The sequence below is a fragment of the Morus notabilis genome, unplaced genomic scaffold (assembly GCF_000414095.1).
Source record: "Morus notabilis unplaced genomic scaffold, ASM41409v2 Scaffold139, whole genome shotgun sequence".
NCBI lineage: Eukaryota > Viridiplantae > Streptophyta > Magnoliopsida > Rosales > Moraceae > Morus > Morus notabilis.
Genome location: NW_010361068.1, coordinates 903,376 through 923,872, shown reverse-complemented (window position 1 = coordinate 923,872; position 20,497 = coordinate 903,376). Strand labels below are relative to the sequence as shown.

General features: G+C 32.5%; 2 protein-coding genes and 1 non-coding gene across 5 annotated transcripts; all 3 read right to left on the bottom strand.

Moving 5' to 3' along the window:
* Positions 1 to 1,379: 1,379 nt before the first annotated feature.
* LOC21408123 lies at positions 1,380 to 3,148 on the bottom strand. 2 transcript variants are annotated; one of them, XM_010098371.2, is made up of 3 exons: positions 3,026 to 3,148; positions 2,615 to 2,720; positions 1,380 to 1,643 (listed from the first exon to the last, which is right to left on the bottom strand). In XM_010098371.2, the coding sequence occupies exons 1-3, from the start codon at positions 3,056 to 3,058 to the stop codon at positions 1,498 to 1,500; spliced, it is 285 nt and encodes a 94-aa protein (XP_010096673.1). In that variant the 5' UTR covers positions 3,059 to 3,148; the 3' UTR covers positions 1,380 to 1,497. The 2 variants fall into 2 exon arrangements, with proteins under 2 accessions (XP_010096673.1, XP_024021559.1); XM_024165791.1 differs by lacking the exon at positions 3,026 to 3,148 and adding an exon at positions 2,907 to 2,986.
* Positions 3,149 to 11,465: 8,317 nt separating this feature from the next.
* Positions 11,466 to 11,618, bottom strand: LOC112091641. Its single transcript, XR_002902238.1, has one exon. It is a non-coding gene; the product is annotated as a U12 minor spliceosomal RNA (small nuclear RNA).
* A 379-nt stretch (positions 11,619 to 11,997) lies between these two features.
* Positions 11,998 to 20,172, bottom strand: LOC21408122 (probable sulfate transporter 4.2). 2 transcript variants are annotated; one of them, XM_024165754.1, is made up of 17 exons: positions 19,724 to 20,172; positions 18,584 to 18,632; positions 17,800 to 18,001; positions 17,291 to 17,459; positions 17,019 to 17,084; positions 16,831 to 16,938; positions 16,305 to 16,412; positions 16,138 to 16,203; positions 15,469 to 15,529; positions 15,142 to 15,269; positions 14,846 to 14,887; positions 14,108 to 14,224; positions 13,668 to 13,719; positions 13,199 to 13,337; positions 12,956 to 13,044; positions 12,728 to 12,804; positions 11,998 to 12,612 (listed from the first exon to the last, which is right to left on the bottom strand). In XM_024165754.1, the coding sequence occupies exons 1-17, from the start codon at positions 20,030 to 20,032 to the stop codon at positions 12,295 to 12,297; spliced, it is 2,100 nt and encodes a 699-aa protein (XP_024021522.1). In that variant the 5' UTR covers positions 20,033 to 20,172; the 3' UTR covers positions 11,998 to 12,294. The 2 variants fall into 2 exon arrangements, with proteins under 2 accessions (XP_024021522.1, XP_024021523.1); XM_024165755.1 differs by having other exon boundaries at positions 15,142 to 15,251.
* Between the last annotated feature and the right edge of the window lie 325 nt (positions 20,173 to 20,497).

Genomic DNA, 20,497 nt, shown 5'->3' with positions numbered 1-20,497 from the left:
TGAGACCGAGAGGTGATAATTAACTAAGCTCTTAATTGAAATACCATGAGTTATTCATAGGATAGAGATATCTATGATGCTTGTGCAGTTCTTTTGAATTTCTTGCACTTAATGATTTTCAACAGGTTTAGAAGTCTAACAGAGATGTAGATTTTGCTTGTTGGATTAATATTATTGTTGCTTGAGAAAGAATAATAATTGCTTTAGAGAAATTACTGTCAGTATAGGATTGAATGTTAATTTTCTTGAATTATGGGAATTTGAACATGATTAATTTGGTGAAATCGGAAACCCTAGAATCTTAATCTATTGAATTTTCATCCATTGCTAGCATTGTTTAATTTATTTAATTGTTTTAGTTTTACTTTACTTAATTTTATAAACTCACTTTTCAATTATTCAAATAAAATTAGGGTTAATATAATTTCGGTAATTAGTAAACAACCATCCTCGTGTGATGATATTCTTATTCACTATTATATTACTTGATTGCGATAGCGTATACTTGCGTTACGATTTTTCACAACACCTATTAATTTCTATAACTAAAAATTGGCCTATATACTTTCTTAAGCTTTTCATATTGGCTTATTTTCTACTATTTCTATAATTTTATTGATTGGATCAAAACCACCGATCAAACATGCTATTGAGGTTGAAGCAAAAGCCCTTTAAAGAATTTTTGGGCTAGACCCAAAACAATTCCATCCCAAGGCTAAATTGTAGCCTACTTGAAGTGCATGTTTCACGTTATCTTTTCAAGTGAGATACTGAAGGTGATGATAGGTCAGCACTGATTACAATCTTGGCTTATACAAAACCGTGAACATCGCCTTCCTATGTACCACAAAAAAAGTATATGACTGCGACGAGGCCTTTAATTGTAAAACAGTCCCCGACATTCATATCTCTCTCTCTCTCTCTCTCTCTCTCTCTCTCTCTCTCAGCAATATAATACCATCGCATGTCAGTGCAATAGCATTCATATACGAGTACAACTATGAATACGACAAAAGCATGAACAAAATTCCCCGTATGTGGCCAAAAATGGCAATTCTAGCGCCTTATAATTTGGAATGGAACTATATAAGCAGAATCCAATACTGATCAGTTATTGGATAGTACAAGTAGCATGGCACGCCGCGATTGGTCGCTACATGAACCATGCAGGCCACGTGGACGAGAATCATTAGGAGAGGAGAGAGAGGAAGGCAGACCATTTGTGTTTATGCAACAATAAAGAGTTCCACATTGTAATTCATTATTTTCATACATGATATATATAGCGTTAAATGGGGACCACATATGAAGGTTATAGAAGTAGTAGACTAGTACGACTATATATATATATATATATATATATATAATATATATATATATTCTTAGAAATATTCGCCTTTTTTGGTTTTGGCTGGATGCTTGAATTGATGTATAATTTGTTACCAACCAGAACAACCCTAAAGGTAAGATCGTTTTCGAGGTGGCCTGGCCTATATGTTAATCGTCGGAATCTTTGGAGGAATCCGAAAACATTTTCTGGATCATTTGGCTTGTCTCTTCCTCCGACATTTTGTCTTCTTTGCTTTGGGATTGAGCATACGCCTCGAAGAACTCCTTGTTCTCTTTCTCCAATTCATTCCACACTGCACACATAATATAAATATATATATATATATAAGTTGAACAGGACAGGATATCCTATGTATATATGTCATATATATATATATATATATGTTTTTGCATCATTGTATATTGCACGTTAAGCAGTTATTATAAGACCTGATGGCTAATGCACAGGTATATTATTATATGCACACGTGCAGCTTGGAAAGACAAATTGCTAGATCATAAGTCGACTACAAAAGTTCCCTACCTTATTACCAAGGGAACGGGGAAAAAAAAGAAAAAAAAAAAGATAAAGAAAAGAAAGAAAGTTCCCTATAGCTCGATGTTAATTTGGTCTTACCCTAGGAGTTGAAGATTTTCTTTTCTTTTCTTTTCTTTTTTCTTTTTTTTTTTTTTGGCTAATTCCTAGAACTAGAAGTTTCGACCTTATATATCTTGGGGATCATACCTTTCCAAAAATTAAGCCAAATAATTTCTTGGACTGTCCTCGTAATTACTTGGCTACAAATATAACTTTAAGACTTCAATTTAATTTGCTCTACCAGTTACGACCAAGGAGGTGATGACACATGCATGCGTGCACATAAACTTCTAAAAGTGGGCTCCAGCCAATCAGGCTTGTACAAGTGCCTGAACCAGATCGGGTTGATCATTCAAGCATGGAAGGCGAGTTAAAGGGGAGTTATAGACCAAGTTGGGAGCTAATAAAACTTTAAAAACCAAGGTTTTTGTGTGTTCTGCTCTTGTTTAGTTAACTACTTAATCCTTTTTCGTATGTTTGTATGATCTTTACAAATTAAACGGGTTGGATGATGTCAATTTTTAATCTGCTGTGTACTATTATATATGTAGCACTTAATGCACTTGAGCTTGCGTGATTGTCAAACATAAATATTGCTTGCGTCCTGTATGCATGCATGTGATCATGGATGAGAGAGAATGAGAGAGAGAGAGAGAGGGTTTGAACTTTGTAGGGAAATGATCTAACCGGTGGAGGTGATGACAGGTTTGATGTTTGCATGCTTAGAGAGGGCTTCCATGCACTCCTCTTTATTCATACGGAAGATCAAACACTTCTCTATCAGGTGTTGCACCTATATAATATAACAAATTAAGTGATCAAAATCAATATTGTCAACCACAACATCGAAAAAATTGCTAAAACATATACATAAACCCTAGCTACATATTGAACATGAAATATATATATATATATATATATACGAATTCTAATCATTTTTTAACTCATGACCATAATTCTTTTGCTCCGACGAACTCACCTTATTATTTGAATATGAATATGAAATCATCATGCATAAAAGAATATAAACACTATCACATATTTAAATACCAATTAATCATCATAAAAAGACTACTTCTAACCTCTTTTCTAACTCACCATGTGTATGTATGAAGCGGAAGAGTCCCCCATGACCCTTCTTATCTAGTATCTTATCTCAACAACTTACTTTGATCCTTGTGTGATTTTGAAACAAGCAAGAGAAAAAAACAAGGTGCTATTCATTAGGCGCAAAGGCAAAAGAGTAGTGACAACATTAAAAAGGGGAAGAGAGGGTGGTGGGGTGGGGCCAAGGCCCCACGTGGGAGATTGATGATAATTGGTTGAGAAGGGATTAGAGGAGATTTGTGAATGACCATTTTCTGTCCTATAGGACTGCCATTTAGGCATCTCCCCCTCCCCCCACGTGACGAGTGGGACCTTCCAATGAAATCCTCCCAAAACGACAAACTTCTAGCTCGCAAGAATCCTCCTATTCATCATATAGCCTAGGGCCAGGTCGCCCTCCATAGACAAAAAAAAAAAAAAAAAAAAAAAAAAAAAAAAAACCACTTACCTTCCCCCCCCCCAAAAAAAAAAAAAAAAAAAAAAAAAAAAAAAAAAAAAACTCACTTACCTTCCCTCCCCCCACAACAAAATTATTATTTACAAAAGTCCAACACATAAAAGAATCAAATTCAAAGGAAATGTTCTTAGTCCATCTCATGATAAGCCGTGCAGTGTTATTATACCTTGATAATTCATGTTTTTTTCTATAATATTATGCTAGCATACAAAATTTGCCCATTCCGTGAGGTGGCATGCACTCATTGGTCATTATAGCACTATGATTATATATATAGACACACACACACACATATTAATTATATTACATCATCAACCCGCCAATACGACATTTTGAAGTTAGCCTTTTCTGAAGAACGTAGCAATATTCGAAGCAGTAAACGTACTATCAACTTACACTCGATTGGTGCATACAGAAAGGAGCCAAACTTTGGTGGGAGATCACCTGATAGTTTTAGGATCTTAATTAGCTTTAGCTACTTTTAGGGCCTCTATATATCTTTATGTTTCAATGATGTCAGCCATCTTTTTGTACCAAATGACTTGAATTGTTCCAATCGGATGGCTCAGAGCGCATCCATATGGGGTGACTGGATAGTGGATCCCACCACACCATTGCGCATGCAGTTATACATGGAGAACCTAAACTAATAATTGAAGCAAATAATTGAGCCAAGTTGTTTTATTCTTGACTTGCATCCTCCTTTCTTTTCTTGTTGTAATAAAATAATAAGTTCAGTGCAAGATCATTAAGATGTAGATCAACTGATCAATGCATAATTAATTAACGTGCAAATAGCACTACATATCAACCTTTCACATAAGAAGGTTCGCAAGGCAAAGAATTAAATAATCTAATAGAAATCCGACTCTATCATGTTTAGAGTGTCGATGATAGACGTATATAGTCCCAATGCGTTTCCCCATATAATCAGGAACTATGTGAGCGCTAACTATTGTGTTTATTTGTGGTTTCAGATCGAATTGACATCTAAATTTATGATTGAATAAAAATGACTAGCTAATACATATGCACGTAACGTTTCTCCCTCTAACATAGCAAAATGCATGCATTAGTTTGATCAGCAGAAAAATGCAATTATGGAATGAGGAACTATGTTTACACCTATGTTTAGAACTATGTTTAAATGCACTAACAAGTACAAGATCTCGGCCGGAGCGGCGCCCACATCAACTGACGAGATATCATGCAAACGTCATACGCTTACTCGCGTCATTTCATATGACAAATATATTTGGGAGCTACGTGCACTCCCTGATAATTGTTTCATCATTCATATGGCAAGTTAATTAAACGTATTGTACATCCATAGATCTTAGTGTGTGTGTGTGTGTGTGTGTGTGTGTGTGTGTGTTTTTTTTTTTTTTTTTTTTTAGCTATGAAAATTTTACAATGTTCGCCTTATGTTTATTATCCTTTTCTTTTATCCAATTGAGGTTAGTTCAATTACTGTTTGTTGGCTGTGTAAGTTGTTTTCAAATCTTTGGAAAAATAATAAAAGATACCATTATTATCTTTTCCTTTAAATGTAGTGCAAATGTAGTCCCCAAATCAATGTAATTTTCATTTGTGGTCCGTGAAAAGCTCCCCAAATGGTTACAAAATGTTGATTGACAGCATCTGCTATATAAGCAGCCCTTTTTTATTTTTTTTTTCTTTTATTTTTCTCCCCAAAAGTAGAACTAAGTTTACGTGCACCTCTACCATTAGATAAAGTTTTTGGATATCTTTCTAAATAAATATAAAAAATAAAAAAGAAAAAAGAAAAAAGAAGAGAAGGAGGAATACGTACACTGAAATTTCAGCGTCTTTTGCTTATGCCAAGTTGTACCACAGCACCACTGCCTAGCTAGTATTAGATATCATTTTAGATTGACGTTGATGAGGTGGCATATGTTCATTGGCCTGGATCAATCAGCATGGCTCGATTTATATTTTGATGATAAATATATTTTAGATTCATTGTTTAACATTTTAATAAAAACTATAGTTTTGAAATTGAAATACATTATTCTATGTTAAAAAGTACTTAAATAGTAAGAATATGTACTTAATTAATAAGATCATATATATGTATATATATATATATACATGAACATGTCTCTTGTTACACCTACACAAAATAACTAAATTATAAATAATTGTTATACAAAATATACTAGGATGATTGTTAAAACTTAATATAGGACATATTCATAGAAAACTAAAAAAAAAAAATACATGCACAAAATATAAGTTTTAAAGTTTTTATATGATTTACTATCAAACACAACTTTTGGTAGCAAAAAACACCTTTTTGCCACCAAAATATGAATTTGGTAGCATAATCATGTTTTCTGCTACCAAAATTTAGTACCAGAAAATTATATTTTTTGTTACCAAACATTATTTTGGTAGCCGAAAGCATATTTTTTACTACCAAATTTCAATTTGGTACCAGAAAGACATGTTAAAAAAAACTATTTTAATGCCAAAAATTATTTTAGAATCATTGTTCTAGTAACATTATAACAAAAAATATAGTTTTGAAATTGAAATACATTATTAAAAGTTAAAAATTAATCAAATAGCAAGATTATATACTACTCTATGTGGAACATATACTTAATTAACAAGATCACATATATATACACATGAACATGTCTCTAGTTACACCTACACAAAATAACTAAATTATCAAATAATTGTTATACAAAATATACTAGGATAATTGTTAAAACTTAATATAGGACATATTCATGGAAAACTAAAAAAAACGATACATGCAAAAACTATAAGTTTTAAAGTTTTTATATGATTTGCTACCAAACACAACTTTTGATAGCAAAAAATACATTTTTGCCACCAAAATATGAATTTAGTAGCAGAATCATGTTTTCTACTACCAAAATTTGGTACCAAAAAATTATATTTTTTGTTACTAACATTATTTTGGTAGTTGAAAGCATATTTTTTTTGCTACCAAATTTGAATTTGGTACCAAAAAGACATATGTTAAAAATTAAAAAAAAAAACATTTTAATGACAAATTTTATTTTAGAATCATTTTTCTAGTAACATTATAACAAAAATATAGTTTTGAAATTGAAATACATTATTCAAAGGTAAAAATTAATTAAATAGCAAGATTATATACTACTCTATGTAGAACATATACTTAATTAACAAGATCACATATATATACATATGAACATGTCTCTTGTTACACCTACACAAAATAACTAAATTATCAAATAATTGTTATACAAAATATACTAGGATGATTGTTAAAACTTAATAGAGGACATTCATAGAAAATTGAAAAAAAAAAAAAAAAGCAATACAAGCTCAAAATATAAATATTAATGTTTTTATATGATTTGCTGCCAAACATAACTTTTGGTAGCAAAAAACGCCTTTTTATCACCAAAATAAGAATTTGGTAGTAAATTCTTGTTTTCTGCTACAAAAATTTGGTAGCAAAAAATTATGTTTTTTGGTAGCAAAAACTTGATTTTTCACTACCAAATTTTAGTGGCAGATAGTTATATTTTACTTCTAACACTTGGTAGCAAATGTTATATGTTTTGCTACCAAAAATAATTCGGTAGCAAATACCTCGGGTGGGAAAAAATTTTGCTTCCCGCCAACTTTTTGTTACCAAAACATGTGTGGTAGCGAAAAAGTAATATTTTGCTACTAAATTTTTTGTGGCGGAATCTTATGCTTTTGTTACCAAATATTATTTTGGTAGCAAAAAACTATTGACGGGAACCAAATTTCATTTCCCGCAATGTTATTTGTTACCAAATTATATTTGGTAGCGGATTGTGTTATTTTTACTACCAAATTTGGTAACTAAAGTCTTGATACTTTCAGCTACCAAAGTTTGGTAGTAAAAAGTATGTTTTTTGCTACTAAAAATTTTTTGGTATCAAAAAGTTTGGTCTCTTAAAGTGATTATTCTTGTAGTAATCTCTTGCGTTTGGTAGATGAATCTAGAATCATAATTCTGGATTTTGATTCAGAATCAGTATTTGTTTACAGTGATTTTAAATCATGATTCAGAATAAATGTTTGATTTGAATGATTTTAAATTATGATTCAGAATCTAATGTGATATTTTAAACCAGAATCACTGATGATTCTAAAACTACCTCCCTCTTGATTCAATGTGATTCAAATCATTAATTCTGAATCATAATTTTAAAATCATAAGTTGAAGTCAAAATTATAAATCATGATTATAGTTCCATAATAGAAGTACCCTGATTTGAATTCTTCTTATGTATCATCTTTTTCATTTCTTTTTTTTATCCCTTATGTGGCTATACAGGGTTTTGCTATATATTTGCTCGACTTTGGATTGAGAGATCAGACAAACATAACACTGCATATATCAAAATTATAAAAACCTACCTAAATGAAGATATGAAATTGGTCAGTGTATATAAATACTGCACCCACAATAGCAATAAAATCCACAACCATTATTGCAGTAGCCACTAGCCAGCAGTACTAGTGATATTTGCCTGCTGGCATTATATCTTGTATTCTGTGCATGATGGTGATCGCAACAAATATCTCAAAAGGTTGAACCGTAAGTCCATCCCAAACACACTTCTCATGATTTATGGATTCGTGTCATGATTTAAATTATAATTTATAATTTATTATAATATTTTTTTTTATAAAAAATATATATAAATTAAAAATAATTCTAAATTTATAAATCAAACGTTAAATTAATAGAAGACGAGTCAATAATAATTTTATAATTTAACACTTCTTCTCACATGTGGGTTAGACAATAGATAATTGTGTAGGTAAATTAATTAGAAAGCTCAACACATGAATATTTAAGCTCAAAATATATTAAAAACTCAACACATGATGACAATTTAAATGGGAATAAATAGTATAATTACGGAGGTTTAAACTCAGGACCTCTCGCTCTGATATCATGTTAATTTACCAATTCATCCTAAAAATTTAAACTAATAGAAGGTAGATTAATAATAATTTTATACTTTAACAATAAGCCCAAACCATATAATTTAATTTTCATCAAATTTAACGTTTAAAAACATGTATTATCAGTAAGTATTCTTTATTATAAAAAGATCCTCATATATATGATTACAAACCCAAGTTGATCTATTAGTTATAGCTTTTTGAATAATATATTGTTTCAATCAAAAGCAAAAAACTATACAATACGTGGGTTCCGAATCATATATATGACGATGACGAGCTTTTATGATAAAAAATACTTATCGATAATGTATATTTTTGAATGTCAAAATTTGAACAAAGTAACATCAAAATTAATTAAAAAATGTGTGAAATTGATAGTTTATGACAGTGATTAGAAATAAACCACAACAATAAGAGAGAGGAAATTAAATTAACCTTCTTAGGAAAAAGTCTGGAAAATAAACCTGCACAAACTTTCCTCTCTCTCTCTCTCTCTCTCTCTCTCTTTCTTTTTTTTTTTTTTTTTTTTTTTTTTTTTTTTGTTGTTGTTGTTGATGAGAGGTTGGGTTGTCTGTGGCTATCTCAGGACAAAACAAACACGTGATGCACATAATTTTATATTCGTCTTGTTGTTGGATGAGAAGACGTGAGAAATCTTATTTTGGATTTGTCTTGTGCTTGCAAATATTAGCTTCAAATAGGACTTTTAAACCTGGTATTCTCGATGGCTTCAGTCTGACTCTGATCGGTACTCACTGGGCCCTACATCAGAAGCTTCAAGCGGTAGCTAGTTGGGTCCATATCATTATTTGCGGAAAGTTTTTAAGAATATCCTTTGAAATTTATTTTTTTTTATTTTTACTCTTTAAATATTAGTTTATATATTTTTATTTTTTAAATTAAAATTAATTAAGAAATAAAATTAATAAAAAAATACTTTTCATTAAATTAAGTACTAAAAAAGTGAAATCTATAATTTTCTCTTACAAACTATATGGACGAAGGGCTGCACTAACTGGATCCAGTTTGTTCGATAGGTTGATCCAACTTCTGAAAGAGCTCAGAAGAGAAAGGAAATAGTAACTGATGGAGACATCACAAGCGTCGAGCGAATTGCCGCATCTTTCACATGCTTTTGTGTACAGAGAATACCTGTGATCTGGCACTAGATAAACGTAAGAGTTAAAAGATGATATTTCAATGGGTTTCAAGATTTCACAATTGGAGAACCGAGAGGAAATAAATTATATATATATATATAAATTTAGAGCTTTTTAGAGTTTTAAGAAGGGAAGAGACATAAAATACCTTTTATTTTGTTAAAATACTGTTTTCGCATTTCTTATTAGTAAATGTTCAAAACACATTTTGTGTTTATAAAAGGGGATTCAAAACACCTTCTGAAACAGTTAAATTTTTAAAATATCATGGTTATCCATTCTAATTTATATTAAATGTTATCTTAAATATGGTTTAACTGAAAAGTTAAATAAATTTTTTTTTTAAAAAATGCTCGAGTAAAATTTCTAATCAAAAAAATAGTTCAATTATTTTAAGAGTTTTTCATTATTTAAGTTTTAACTTTTGGTTTAATAATGCTTTAAATTGTATTTAATAAAGATTGGGAAGGATAATCTTGATATTTAAAAAATTTAATTGCTTTAGGAGGGTGTTTTGGGCTTATTTTTATAAATACAGGAGATGTTTTAGGTATTTACATAATAAGAATGGGTTTTTGAGTTTGTTTTTATAAATATAGAGAATGTTTTAAATATTTGCAATTTTGCATAATAAAAGAGACGATGAGTATTTTAGGTATTAACCTTTTAAGAAATTACTAGTTTAGGAATGTGCGATGCACGTATTGAGTTGTAATTAAAATTTTTATCATGTAGAATTAAAATTTTTATCATATAAAATACGGACAATTATATGCAGAAAAAAAATCTACTTAAAAATTGAAACATATTAATAGTAGTTTAAGACAATAAAAAAGTTATGTTTAATCATAGAAATACATATAAAACATGAATACTAAGATAACACAATTTAAAAAATTGAAAGTACACATGGAGCAGAAAATAACCACACAACAAAATTTATAAAAAAAAAAAAAAAAGTAGAGTGTTCGAAACTTAAAAAGGAAAAGGAAAAAAAATCTATAATCATCGTTTCCAGTTTTAGATTACCCTGAAATATATTATATAAAAATATAAGAATAAGATTTAGAATATTGTAATATATATATTTATATAGTTAAAGTACATGCAATTCACGTACTGAATTATAATTGAAGTACTTTATAAAGTAGATATAAAATTATGAATAGATTATAAATATGGATTATGAATAGAAAGGATAAATATAAGAAAAAGTTTACCTATAAATTCAAAAAGAAAAAGGATTATTTACACCAATAACTTATAAAGATATGCATTTGTATTATTTTTGGTCACTTGTCTTTACTTTTACATGTCTAACTAACCCAAGCTTAATAAAATGTACAATTTATTATCTAATTTAACCATGAAATGAATGAAAGATCCTAATCGGAATAGAATTCAAAATTGATCACAAGCAAAGATGTGATCCCGATGAGAAAGTTGAAATTTGAGATTTAAGATCGTGAGAGAGCGAAGAAGACGTAAGAAAATATCAGTGTAAAAGTTTACCTTAAAAAATGGAGCTAAAAATAAAGAAAGAAAAAAGGAAGTAGAGGGGAAAAAATTTAAAAAAAAAAAAAAATTGAAGAAATGGAGTTATAGATAGAAAAGAATAAGGAAAATGAGCAAAATGTAATGTGATGAAAAAAAATGCACCAAACGGCGCGTAAAAGACTACCAAAAGTCTACAGTGAGCAACGTTCTACGCTTTTTATATAGTTAAAATATAAGATTAATATACTTCGATTTAAAGAAAATATATCGTTGTATTATTTCTTTGGAAAAAAAACAATCATAGATTTGATATTTGGTATTGGTGGGGGTTATGGGATTTGGGAGGCCCGCACAAGCGAGTTCTGCAAAGTAAGCAGCGTCAACGCTTGGCCAGCCTATAACCCCTCCACAAATTCATGCGCACTAATATAGTCGGCGCGGCGAGCAGCTCCCACCGCTCGCTTTGTTTTCCTTACTCATTAGTTTAAGGCAACTTTTCTCGTTGAAGGCTGTCTTCTATTTATACTGCTTCACTTGTAAAGGATTTCTGTTCGTAGTCGATGTGGGACTCTAACACCATGGCCAATTAACTTACACTAGACTTCAAAGCCTAGGAATATTATTTGTTTCTGTTCACTTTATCCTAATTTACTGTCTAATTATAAGAATATTATTGCTTATCCATAAAAGCATTCGGGCTTCGTTCTCTTTCCCCAAATGCTTTGCTTATTTCAAAAGAAAAATCTAAATTACTTTTTTATGCTAATCCTGGTAATTATTATTGACTAGGGTCTAGGATTTTAAACTCAAAACAGTCATCATTTGAAGTCTGAGCAACTTGATTAAGATTTTAAACTCTAAACAATCCTCATTAAAACTCCAAGCCCCTCTTTAATTTTGAGGCAAACAACCAATTCAACTTGTCTGGTTATTTAAACCTGTTTTTCAAACATATTTAATGGCTTATGATTGAACCAATGCATTTTCGTGGTCGTATTACATATAATTTACTGCATAACATTTTACAAAAAGAAGTCTAATTATATACTACAATAATCAAACCTGAACCCGCTAAAAAAATTGAGACAGAATAAGTCAACTATAAGTTTGTAAGCACTGCCTTGCAAAAAATACAGGCAGCATTGTGGTTGTGAAAAATCGAGCACATTTCAAGCCTTTCGAGACAAGAGTGGCTCCAGTTGAGGATCATTGTCTTCTGAAGCTGGTGATCTTAGGTAGCCAGACTCTAACTGGACAATCGATGAGTCCTCTGCTCTTTGTTTCAGCAACCTCTGAATGAAACTTGGTTTCTCCCCTATGACAGGGTCAGCTGTTCTCCGCGTCTCTTTTAACCCTTGAACGTACTGCAGGCAAACTTGGACAGCGTCGTGAACTCTCACGAAATACCACTCCTTACCAATCATCTCTACAACACCTGCTCTTGATAGGGTCAGTAGAACTTCTCGGTTTGGATTGGAAATGGCAATCTGCATGGAAACAAAACCAGATGGTTTGTCAAAGATGATTGCTAATGGTCTTGAAGAATTTATGACAAACCAGAAATGTGTGCGAAAAAAAACGTCACTGGAAAAGAGATTCAACCTGGATGTCCCGCATCTTGTATTCTTGATGCAGGTCTTTTAAAGCTTGAACGGCACTGGAGTCTATATATGTAACAGCTGCAAACAAAGAACTTAAAACGTAAGGTATGATTGGTGCAGTGGCATGCTCTCAAACAAGACGGTTTAGCATTCTGTTTGTGCCATAATGCTTGTTGCCATACACAATTTTTCATAACCTAGAATACAAAACAGGATAAGTAAGACTTACGCGACATCTCTAAAATCACAAAATAAATTCTTTCAACTTCTGGTCCACGTCTACTACATCTATCAACATCAGCTTCGTACTCACGTAACCTGACAAAGATCTAGATGATTTAGATCACTCTGTTGGAAAATTCAGTAATTACAGCTCTAGATCTTGGATATTTGCCCAGCTAATAGAAAAATGGTATAGCAAGAGGCAGTATCAATGGACTTCACCAAAATATGATAAGTTTGAATCTTTTACCTGTCTTTTATGTAACTTATGTTTGCGAAGTAAATAGGTGCATCAACCCGTACAATTACAATTCCATTATAAGTATACGCTTCAGGATATTGTCTAACATTTCTATAAACAGTAGTTCCCGGAAGGCGCCCCAACACAGCTGCAGTATTCATAAAAAAGCTAAATAAGTATCATGGATAAGGGCAATCAACCAGATGATATCTTCTAGAAATTGTGGAAGGAGAAGTATAACATTCAATTTCCAAAGTAAAAACAATACTAACATTCAGCCTACAGATAATGGCAAAAGATGCAGACAACAATGAAAAAAACAAAAAACAAAACAAAACATGTAGGCCCATCAGTAAGAACACAACGACAGAAATTTGAAGCAATCAAAACGTCTAATAAAATAGTAGCACAAGATCATGAAATTCAATCCTGGAGAAAATCTGATTATGCGTAAAAGGATGATATATTATCCACTTACCAATGTGTGGGTTTGCTGACTCGTGGATGACAAAAGCGAGTGAAGCGCCAACCTGCAGTGCCAAAAAATTAGATTTAGAAAGATAAACACGAGACAGTAGTTCAATGTAATTAAAGAAAAGAAAATCCCATTTTCAATAACAGGATGTTGTCCTAAAGGCTTACACTCATTACTAGTCTATACCAAGCATAAATGCACTAAAACACCACGTATACAGTCAGCCTGAAACCAAGTCCTGACAGATTTTTCCAGTCAATGTTTTATTGGAAATAATTTTGATAGGAAATGCTCTAGTTAACTTTTCTTATCCGTGGATGTGAGATGGGAGCATTTAGATACTAACAGGGAAATAGATATGCTCAAAATATATCGCATATCTTGTGCATAAGCAACTATCCAAATCTATATATGTACCAATATAACAGCATCAAGCAACTCACCCCAATAAGGACACCGAACTCAATGCCAAGAAATAAGGTTGTAGTGGCAGTGATGGTCCAAAGAAGAAAATCCTTTTTATCTACACGCCATAAAAAGATGGCCTCCTCGTAATCCACCTGCAATTCATGAGAATGAGGTAAAAGGTTGTCATCTGAAAAGTATTGGCAATAAATTGCTGAATTATTCTTATAAACCTAAGTGCCTAGCAAGAAGAAACGGAAAAATAACGACACAAGAAATCGCATATTCAGCAATAATTCTAAACACAAGAAATTGCTTTTCTGTAATAATTTTTAATGATGATTTTCTCCAACTCCAACCAAAACATGTTGCAACGAATATGCACAAACTTGCAGTCTCATAAATCCTTTAGCACTTCACTCGGGAACAAAAAATCCTCCCTTTACAAAGCTGGCCGGTACTTCCATACTAGGTTAATGCATGTTCTCTAGAAATAAAATAATACGTAATTATGTAATAATAACTTCCTTAGTTAAAATTTATTTTCAGGTAATGCTATACGAAATGTGATGAGTGACTACCGCTATCTAAGGGGATTGATCCATATCTCATCACAACTCATAGAAGATTGGTCTCCTAACTAAATGACCATACATCATAAATTCTAGCCAGGCCAAAGATCAACAATATACCTAAATAAACGGAAAATTTAATGCTCTAAGCATAAAAGATTAATAGTAAAATAGCCCTATACAATGGAATGGTAAAATACTCACCAAGCCCATAACAGCAGAGATCACGATGGCGGCAAGGGCACACTGGGCGATAACGAAGAAAAAAATCATACAGTTAGCCTTCTAAATAAATGCAATTCCCAGAATTTGAAAGCATGGAGTGGATGCGGATAAAAAAAGAATATTAATTTTTAACCAATATAATTAAACAAGGCATGACGATGCATCATGGATATAGTGAAACAAGGCAAAAGGTTGTTTCAAAACTCGGTGAACAAAAGATATGGCTGCAGTTGCTATAAAGTGTGGCTCAGTAATCAAGAAATAAATTCATTAACCTGGGGTATGTACTTAAACAACGGAGTCAAAAACAAAAGTGCACAGCCCATTATGATTCCTGTAACAATTCCTGATAATCCTGTTTTTGCTCCACTTTCATGACTGACGGCTGATCTAGAAAAGGAACCTACAAGTTGCATAAAAAACATATATATATATATATATATATAAATATATGTGTGTGTGAATCTCTTTTCATATGATGCTGCTTGTAATAAATACACGTGATAAATGAAACTAGAAAATTTCAAAGCCATAATGTCTGCCAACCTTAATCTTGAATATGAATCACAGACGCAGCTTTTCAAATCTTAAAGAAATCTCACCTGTTGAAGGGTATGCTGAGAAAAATGAACCAAAAACATTTGCAACACCGAGACCGAACAACTGTAAAACAAACAAACAAACCAAAAGTTAGAAGCTCAGTTAGATTTCACATAGCTCTTTTCTTGCCTTCACTGAACAACATGAAGATAACTACCGCTAGACCTTCATTCCTTATCTCTGAATCATAAAATTTTCCAACCATATGAATTCTAAGAATTTTCACAAAATGGAAACTGCTTACGAGGACCAGAACAAAAAAAGAAACCCCAAATAATATGGGTTTCTGTGATATTTTATCGAAAAAACTACTGTCAAACTTTGGCCCTATTTATTCATAGAAAGAACTGCTGATTGAGCACAATAAAGTATATAGGAAAAACTTAAACAGCTCTTGAAGAAAACAAATTTCATGAAAGAAACAACAGGTAGACTTGAGAAAAGTGGAAAACAACGTTTGAACTTTATGGAAATTGGCAAGTAAGATTTTGGATCCCATAATAGAAAACAAGTATAATACTGAACTTGTACATCCAGAAATCTTGCTCAATGAACATGCTCAAACGTGCAGAAACTGTCGTGTTTATAGTCTTTACAATTCTTAGGCACTAAACAGTTAAAAGGATATCAAGATGAGTAGCTATATGCATTCCATCTATTTAAAAGCATACCTCTTGATTTGAGTCTAACTCGTATCCGTTCTTTGCTGCTAATGCTTTTGCAATACCGACAGATTCCTAAAGTTCAAAAATGTAGTTTAAGGGGACTTATAATTGTAACCCAATTGAAGAGAGAGAACGAGAACTAAAATGGCAACAGTCGACATAAATTTTCTTACCAATATGGCAACACCTGTAATGAGCAGAGCAGTTGGTATCAAGGACGTGATGTATCCGAAACCTTTAGGAATAGAAAATTTTGGAAGCCCTTGCGGTATATCTCCTACCTAATACAGCAACCATAGTCTTTTGTCAGCTTCTATTGATTTGTCGTTTACTTAAAGTGACACTGAAATTACCCCTAAGCAATAAAATTTATGTCCAACCTAAAGAGCATATCCCACAGTAATGATGATTTAGCTTTTAAAACTGCCCATATTAGACCATGAGCACATAAGGCAGGAAAACTTTATAATCGCATGTTATAATCTTGAACTCCAATATCTACATATCCTGATACACTGCCCTTTTGCCATGCATTCTTAGGCGAACAATGACCTATTAATTCTCTCTGACTTTCCTAGATGACAAATTCATATAGCTTATATATCAAAAGTTATTTTTTAGAATTAGACAAAAGTATTTTTCAACCAAAACTTATGAGGCCCAATAAATTAAACCGGCACTGATAGATGTTGTTCTCACCAATGATATAGAAGATGGATGAAATATTTTCACAAAAGTTGTGCCCACAACAACCCCTGTGAGCGGACCAGCTGCTCTCAGGAATCGTAGATACTTCCTTGATTTTCCCTAAGTGTGGATAATCAAAATCGTAAAAAGAATCGTGGTGAATACATAATTCTACCAAAAAGAAAAGGATTAGATCATACCAAATGTTTCATGACGAGAAGTATTGCAAGAATGATTGATCCCATTACAAAAGGGGGCCACAAAAACTACAAAATGAAAAACCTCCTGTTGGTTAGAATGAATTGATATGATAAGTGACACCATAAACAGTAAATAAAGTAGATGCAGGGTGCTTTGCAGTTGCTGTTTGTAGTAAAAGAGAAAAACGACAGAGTTCTTGGAAAAATTCTAATATCAAACTCATACATAAACACTATGTAAAGGTTATAACGCTATAGAATATAAAGCTTACCCCATGTGCTCCCTCTATGACGCTCTTAACCAGTGGTATGATCTTGCTGCTTCGTGTTATATCATATCCTAAAAAGTATTTTGCTTGAGATAAGGCAATGACAATGGCTGAAGCAGTTGTGAAGCCAGAAATCACAGAGTGACTGATAAAACGAATAAGCCATCCAAGCCTGGAAGGGCAAAGAAAAAATTTTAGTTAAAGAGCTCAAAGACCCAAGATCAAGATGGTCATCGGCATATTCTTACAGACGGACATAACACACAGGCAGAGAGAACAACCTATAACGAATGCTAGTTTACTTTTATGGTTCTACCCTACATTAATCATGCGTCAACCAGCAGAGCTTGTGACTACTGTTCCTAGGTGCACGATTGACAAGTTTTTGCTATAACATTAGCTTGCTTGCAATAATTGTATATTATCTTGGTGTCTGGCAAAGAACGCATTTAATGATATTCAAATCTAGTATTAATACAGAAAGCTGTACTTTGATAGATGAACAAGAATACCTCAAAAGCCCCATAACGCATTCCAATATCCCAACCATGAGTGCCAATAAAATTGCCATTTCTGTGTATAAATCATCAGAGGGATCAACAATTCCACTTAAGACGTTCGAGACCAAGAGAGAAACCAACGCTACTGGACCGACAGCAAGCTGACGTGATGACCCAAATATGGCATAGACAAATAAAGGCACAAAACCAGAGTCTTCCTTGCAAAACCAAAGTAACATATTCAGAACTTTAAAAAAAAAAAAAAAAGTACGATAGATTTTGAGATTCAGAATTAAATATAATGAACCACGTGAAGTAGAATGAACCGAGAAATGGATGTCATTTAATCACATTTTGTTACTGCATGAAACGGGTTTCGGTAAGCAAAGTTTCACTTTCATAGTAACTTGGTAATTTTGTTTCACCGGTATGAAATGTCGATAGAGTCACTGACAAACTAGAAGTTAGAACTTTCAGAACCCCAGTATTATTTCTCTTTCTTATTAGTTCTAACTGAGGCAGTCCAAGACTGCCATGTAATACACAAGCTTCTCACTATTACTCGGAATTTACAAGGATTTGTTACCAAGCTTCTGTCTTCCTTTCAATTAGGAGAAGACTAAATCCAGAGAGAAGAACTTTAGGACTAAATTATTTTTGACTTTCACCACAAAATGAAAAGGAAAAGAAACAAGAAAAGTAAAATATCTATATGCATACGATAAATTCCCTACAAGCAATCTTAAAAGTAAAACAATTAAAATAATATACTTAATAATATGCGTTGAAAACTTACAAAGTCCATAAATTGGTTGGAGCCCAGCTAATTTTGCATAAGACATTGCCTGTTCATCCATGAAAAAACAAATAATTAAAGTATAAATGAAATGTTTCAAGAATCTACACTTAATGACAAAGAATAATATCAGAAACTGCAGTTAAAAAATATCTTTATACAAAGGGATTACGGCACAGATATCTCCCATTACCAATCACAAAATGGGACATATCTAATCCCACTGCAAAATTTTCTTTTTCCCTTTTTTTTCTGGTGGGGGGCTGAGAGATGTCAATGTGCAATTGCTGAACACTAAGTGGTTAAAACAATCAAATCTTCAAACAGTTAAGCAGTTTCAGATATCAATCAAATCTACACTTTTCTGTGATTATCAAAGGTATAAAGTCTGCAAATTGAATTATGATTTATGACTATCACAAAAAAAAAGGGAAACTTAACAGTGAATTAAGGTAAGTCTGCCCAATTATCGATCAAAACATGGGAACCAAAAAGTAGCACGAGAAAGACGTGAAATGAAGATCCAAGAACTAAAACTGTTTGCTTTTAGTCTTGAGGAAATGAAGGAATAAAGACTAAATCAATCAAAAGAGTAAAGCATTAACCAATCAAGACATTCTCACAGACCATAACGCATACACATATATGCGTATTCACTACGCAATTAATCTGTAGTAAACCACTACGAATCAATCAAATCATCAAAAATGAACCAACCAAAGAGAATTCATTAAGATGTCTGCAAAAAATAAATGTTCCTTCATTTTCTCATCAACCAAGCAAAACGCATGCAGATATATGCAATTTTAGTTTCCAAATTGATCAATACGAAACGACTACGAATCGATCAAACGAACTAGTACGAAAGCAAATTCAGATATCAGCAAAACTTTCAATAAAAACTCCGCATCTTATTTTCCTTCATTTTCGAAGCAAACAAGCAAAACAAAACGCGTACACATACATGCGTATCCCGTACGCAATTGATCAACACGAAACGACCACAAATTAGTCAAGTGATCGAGCAGAAGAGGAAAAAATAGACCACCAGCCAAAACTCCGCTCCTCAATTTTCCTTCATTTTCTCAGCAACCAAACAAAACACAGAGAGCACAAAAAACTACGTCACAAAAACAATACCTGAGGAACAAGCATGACACCGATGGTGGTTCCAGCCATGACATCGATCTGGAGATACTCGCGCCATTTGTAGGTTCGAATCCAGCGGGAGCAAGGCAACAAAAGCTCGAGCCAATCGATCCAGGACATGCTCTGGACCTTGGAGGTCCATCGGGAGAAAAGAGCGGCAGGGCGAGAGGTTGACGACGACGAAGACGACGTCATAGAGGGGTGCTGCAAGGGAATAATCTTGACCGGTCTCGTCGTGGATGTCGGCATGGCGGCGGCGGCGAGGTCAGTGGAGCTTGGAGATGCGTAGGTTATCTCCATGCGCACCACCGGCGCATTGAACCATATACTGCTCCCCCGCGCAAAAAAGAAAAGAATAGCGGACCGGGACGCCACAAAGAGAGTTCGTGGCTCTCAGAGTCCCCCAGGATTAAAGAAATGAAAATCAAACACAAATAAATCAGAATAGAATATTATATTAGTCAGCAAAGAATAAAAAAGAGAAAATAAAGGTCCTTTATTTCACAGTTTACAATTTAAGTTTATTATAAAAAAAATTTTTAAAAATAATCATATTTAATTTTTTTATTATAATAAAAATTCTCATATAAAATTATATATTAATTTAAATTAAAAATTCAAATCAATAAATTTAAAAATTACTTTTTTCTTTTTCTTCTTTTTTTTTTTTATGTAAGCCTTCATTATTATTTTGCTTCTCTCTTTTTTTTTTTTTTTAAACTTTGGCTGGAGAAAGATAAAACTGAAAGATTTTCCGGAATCTTT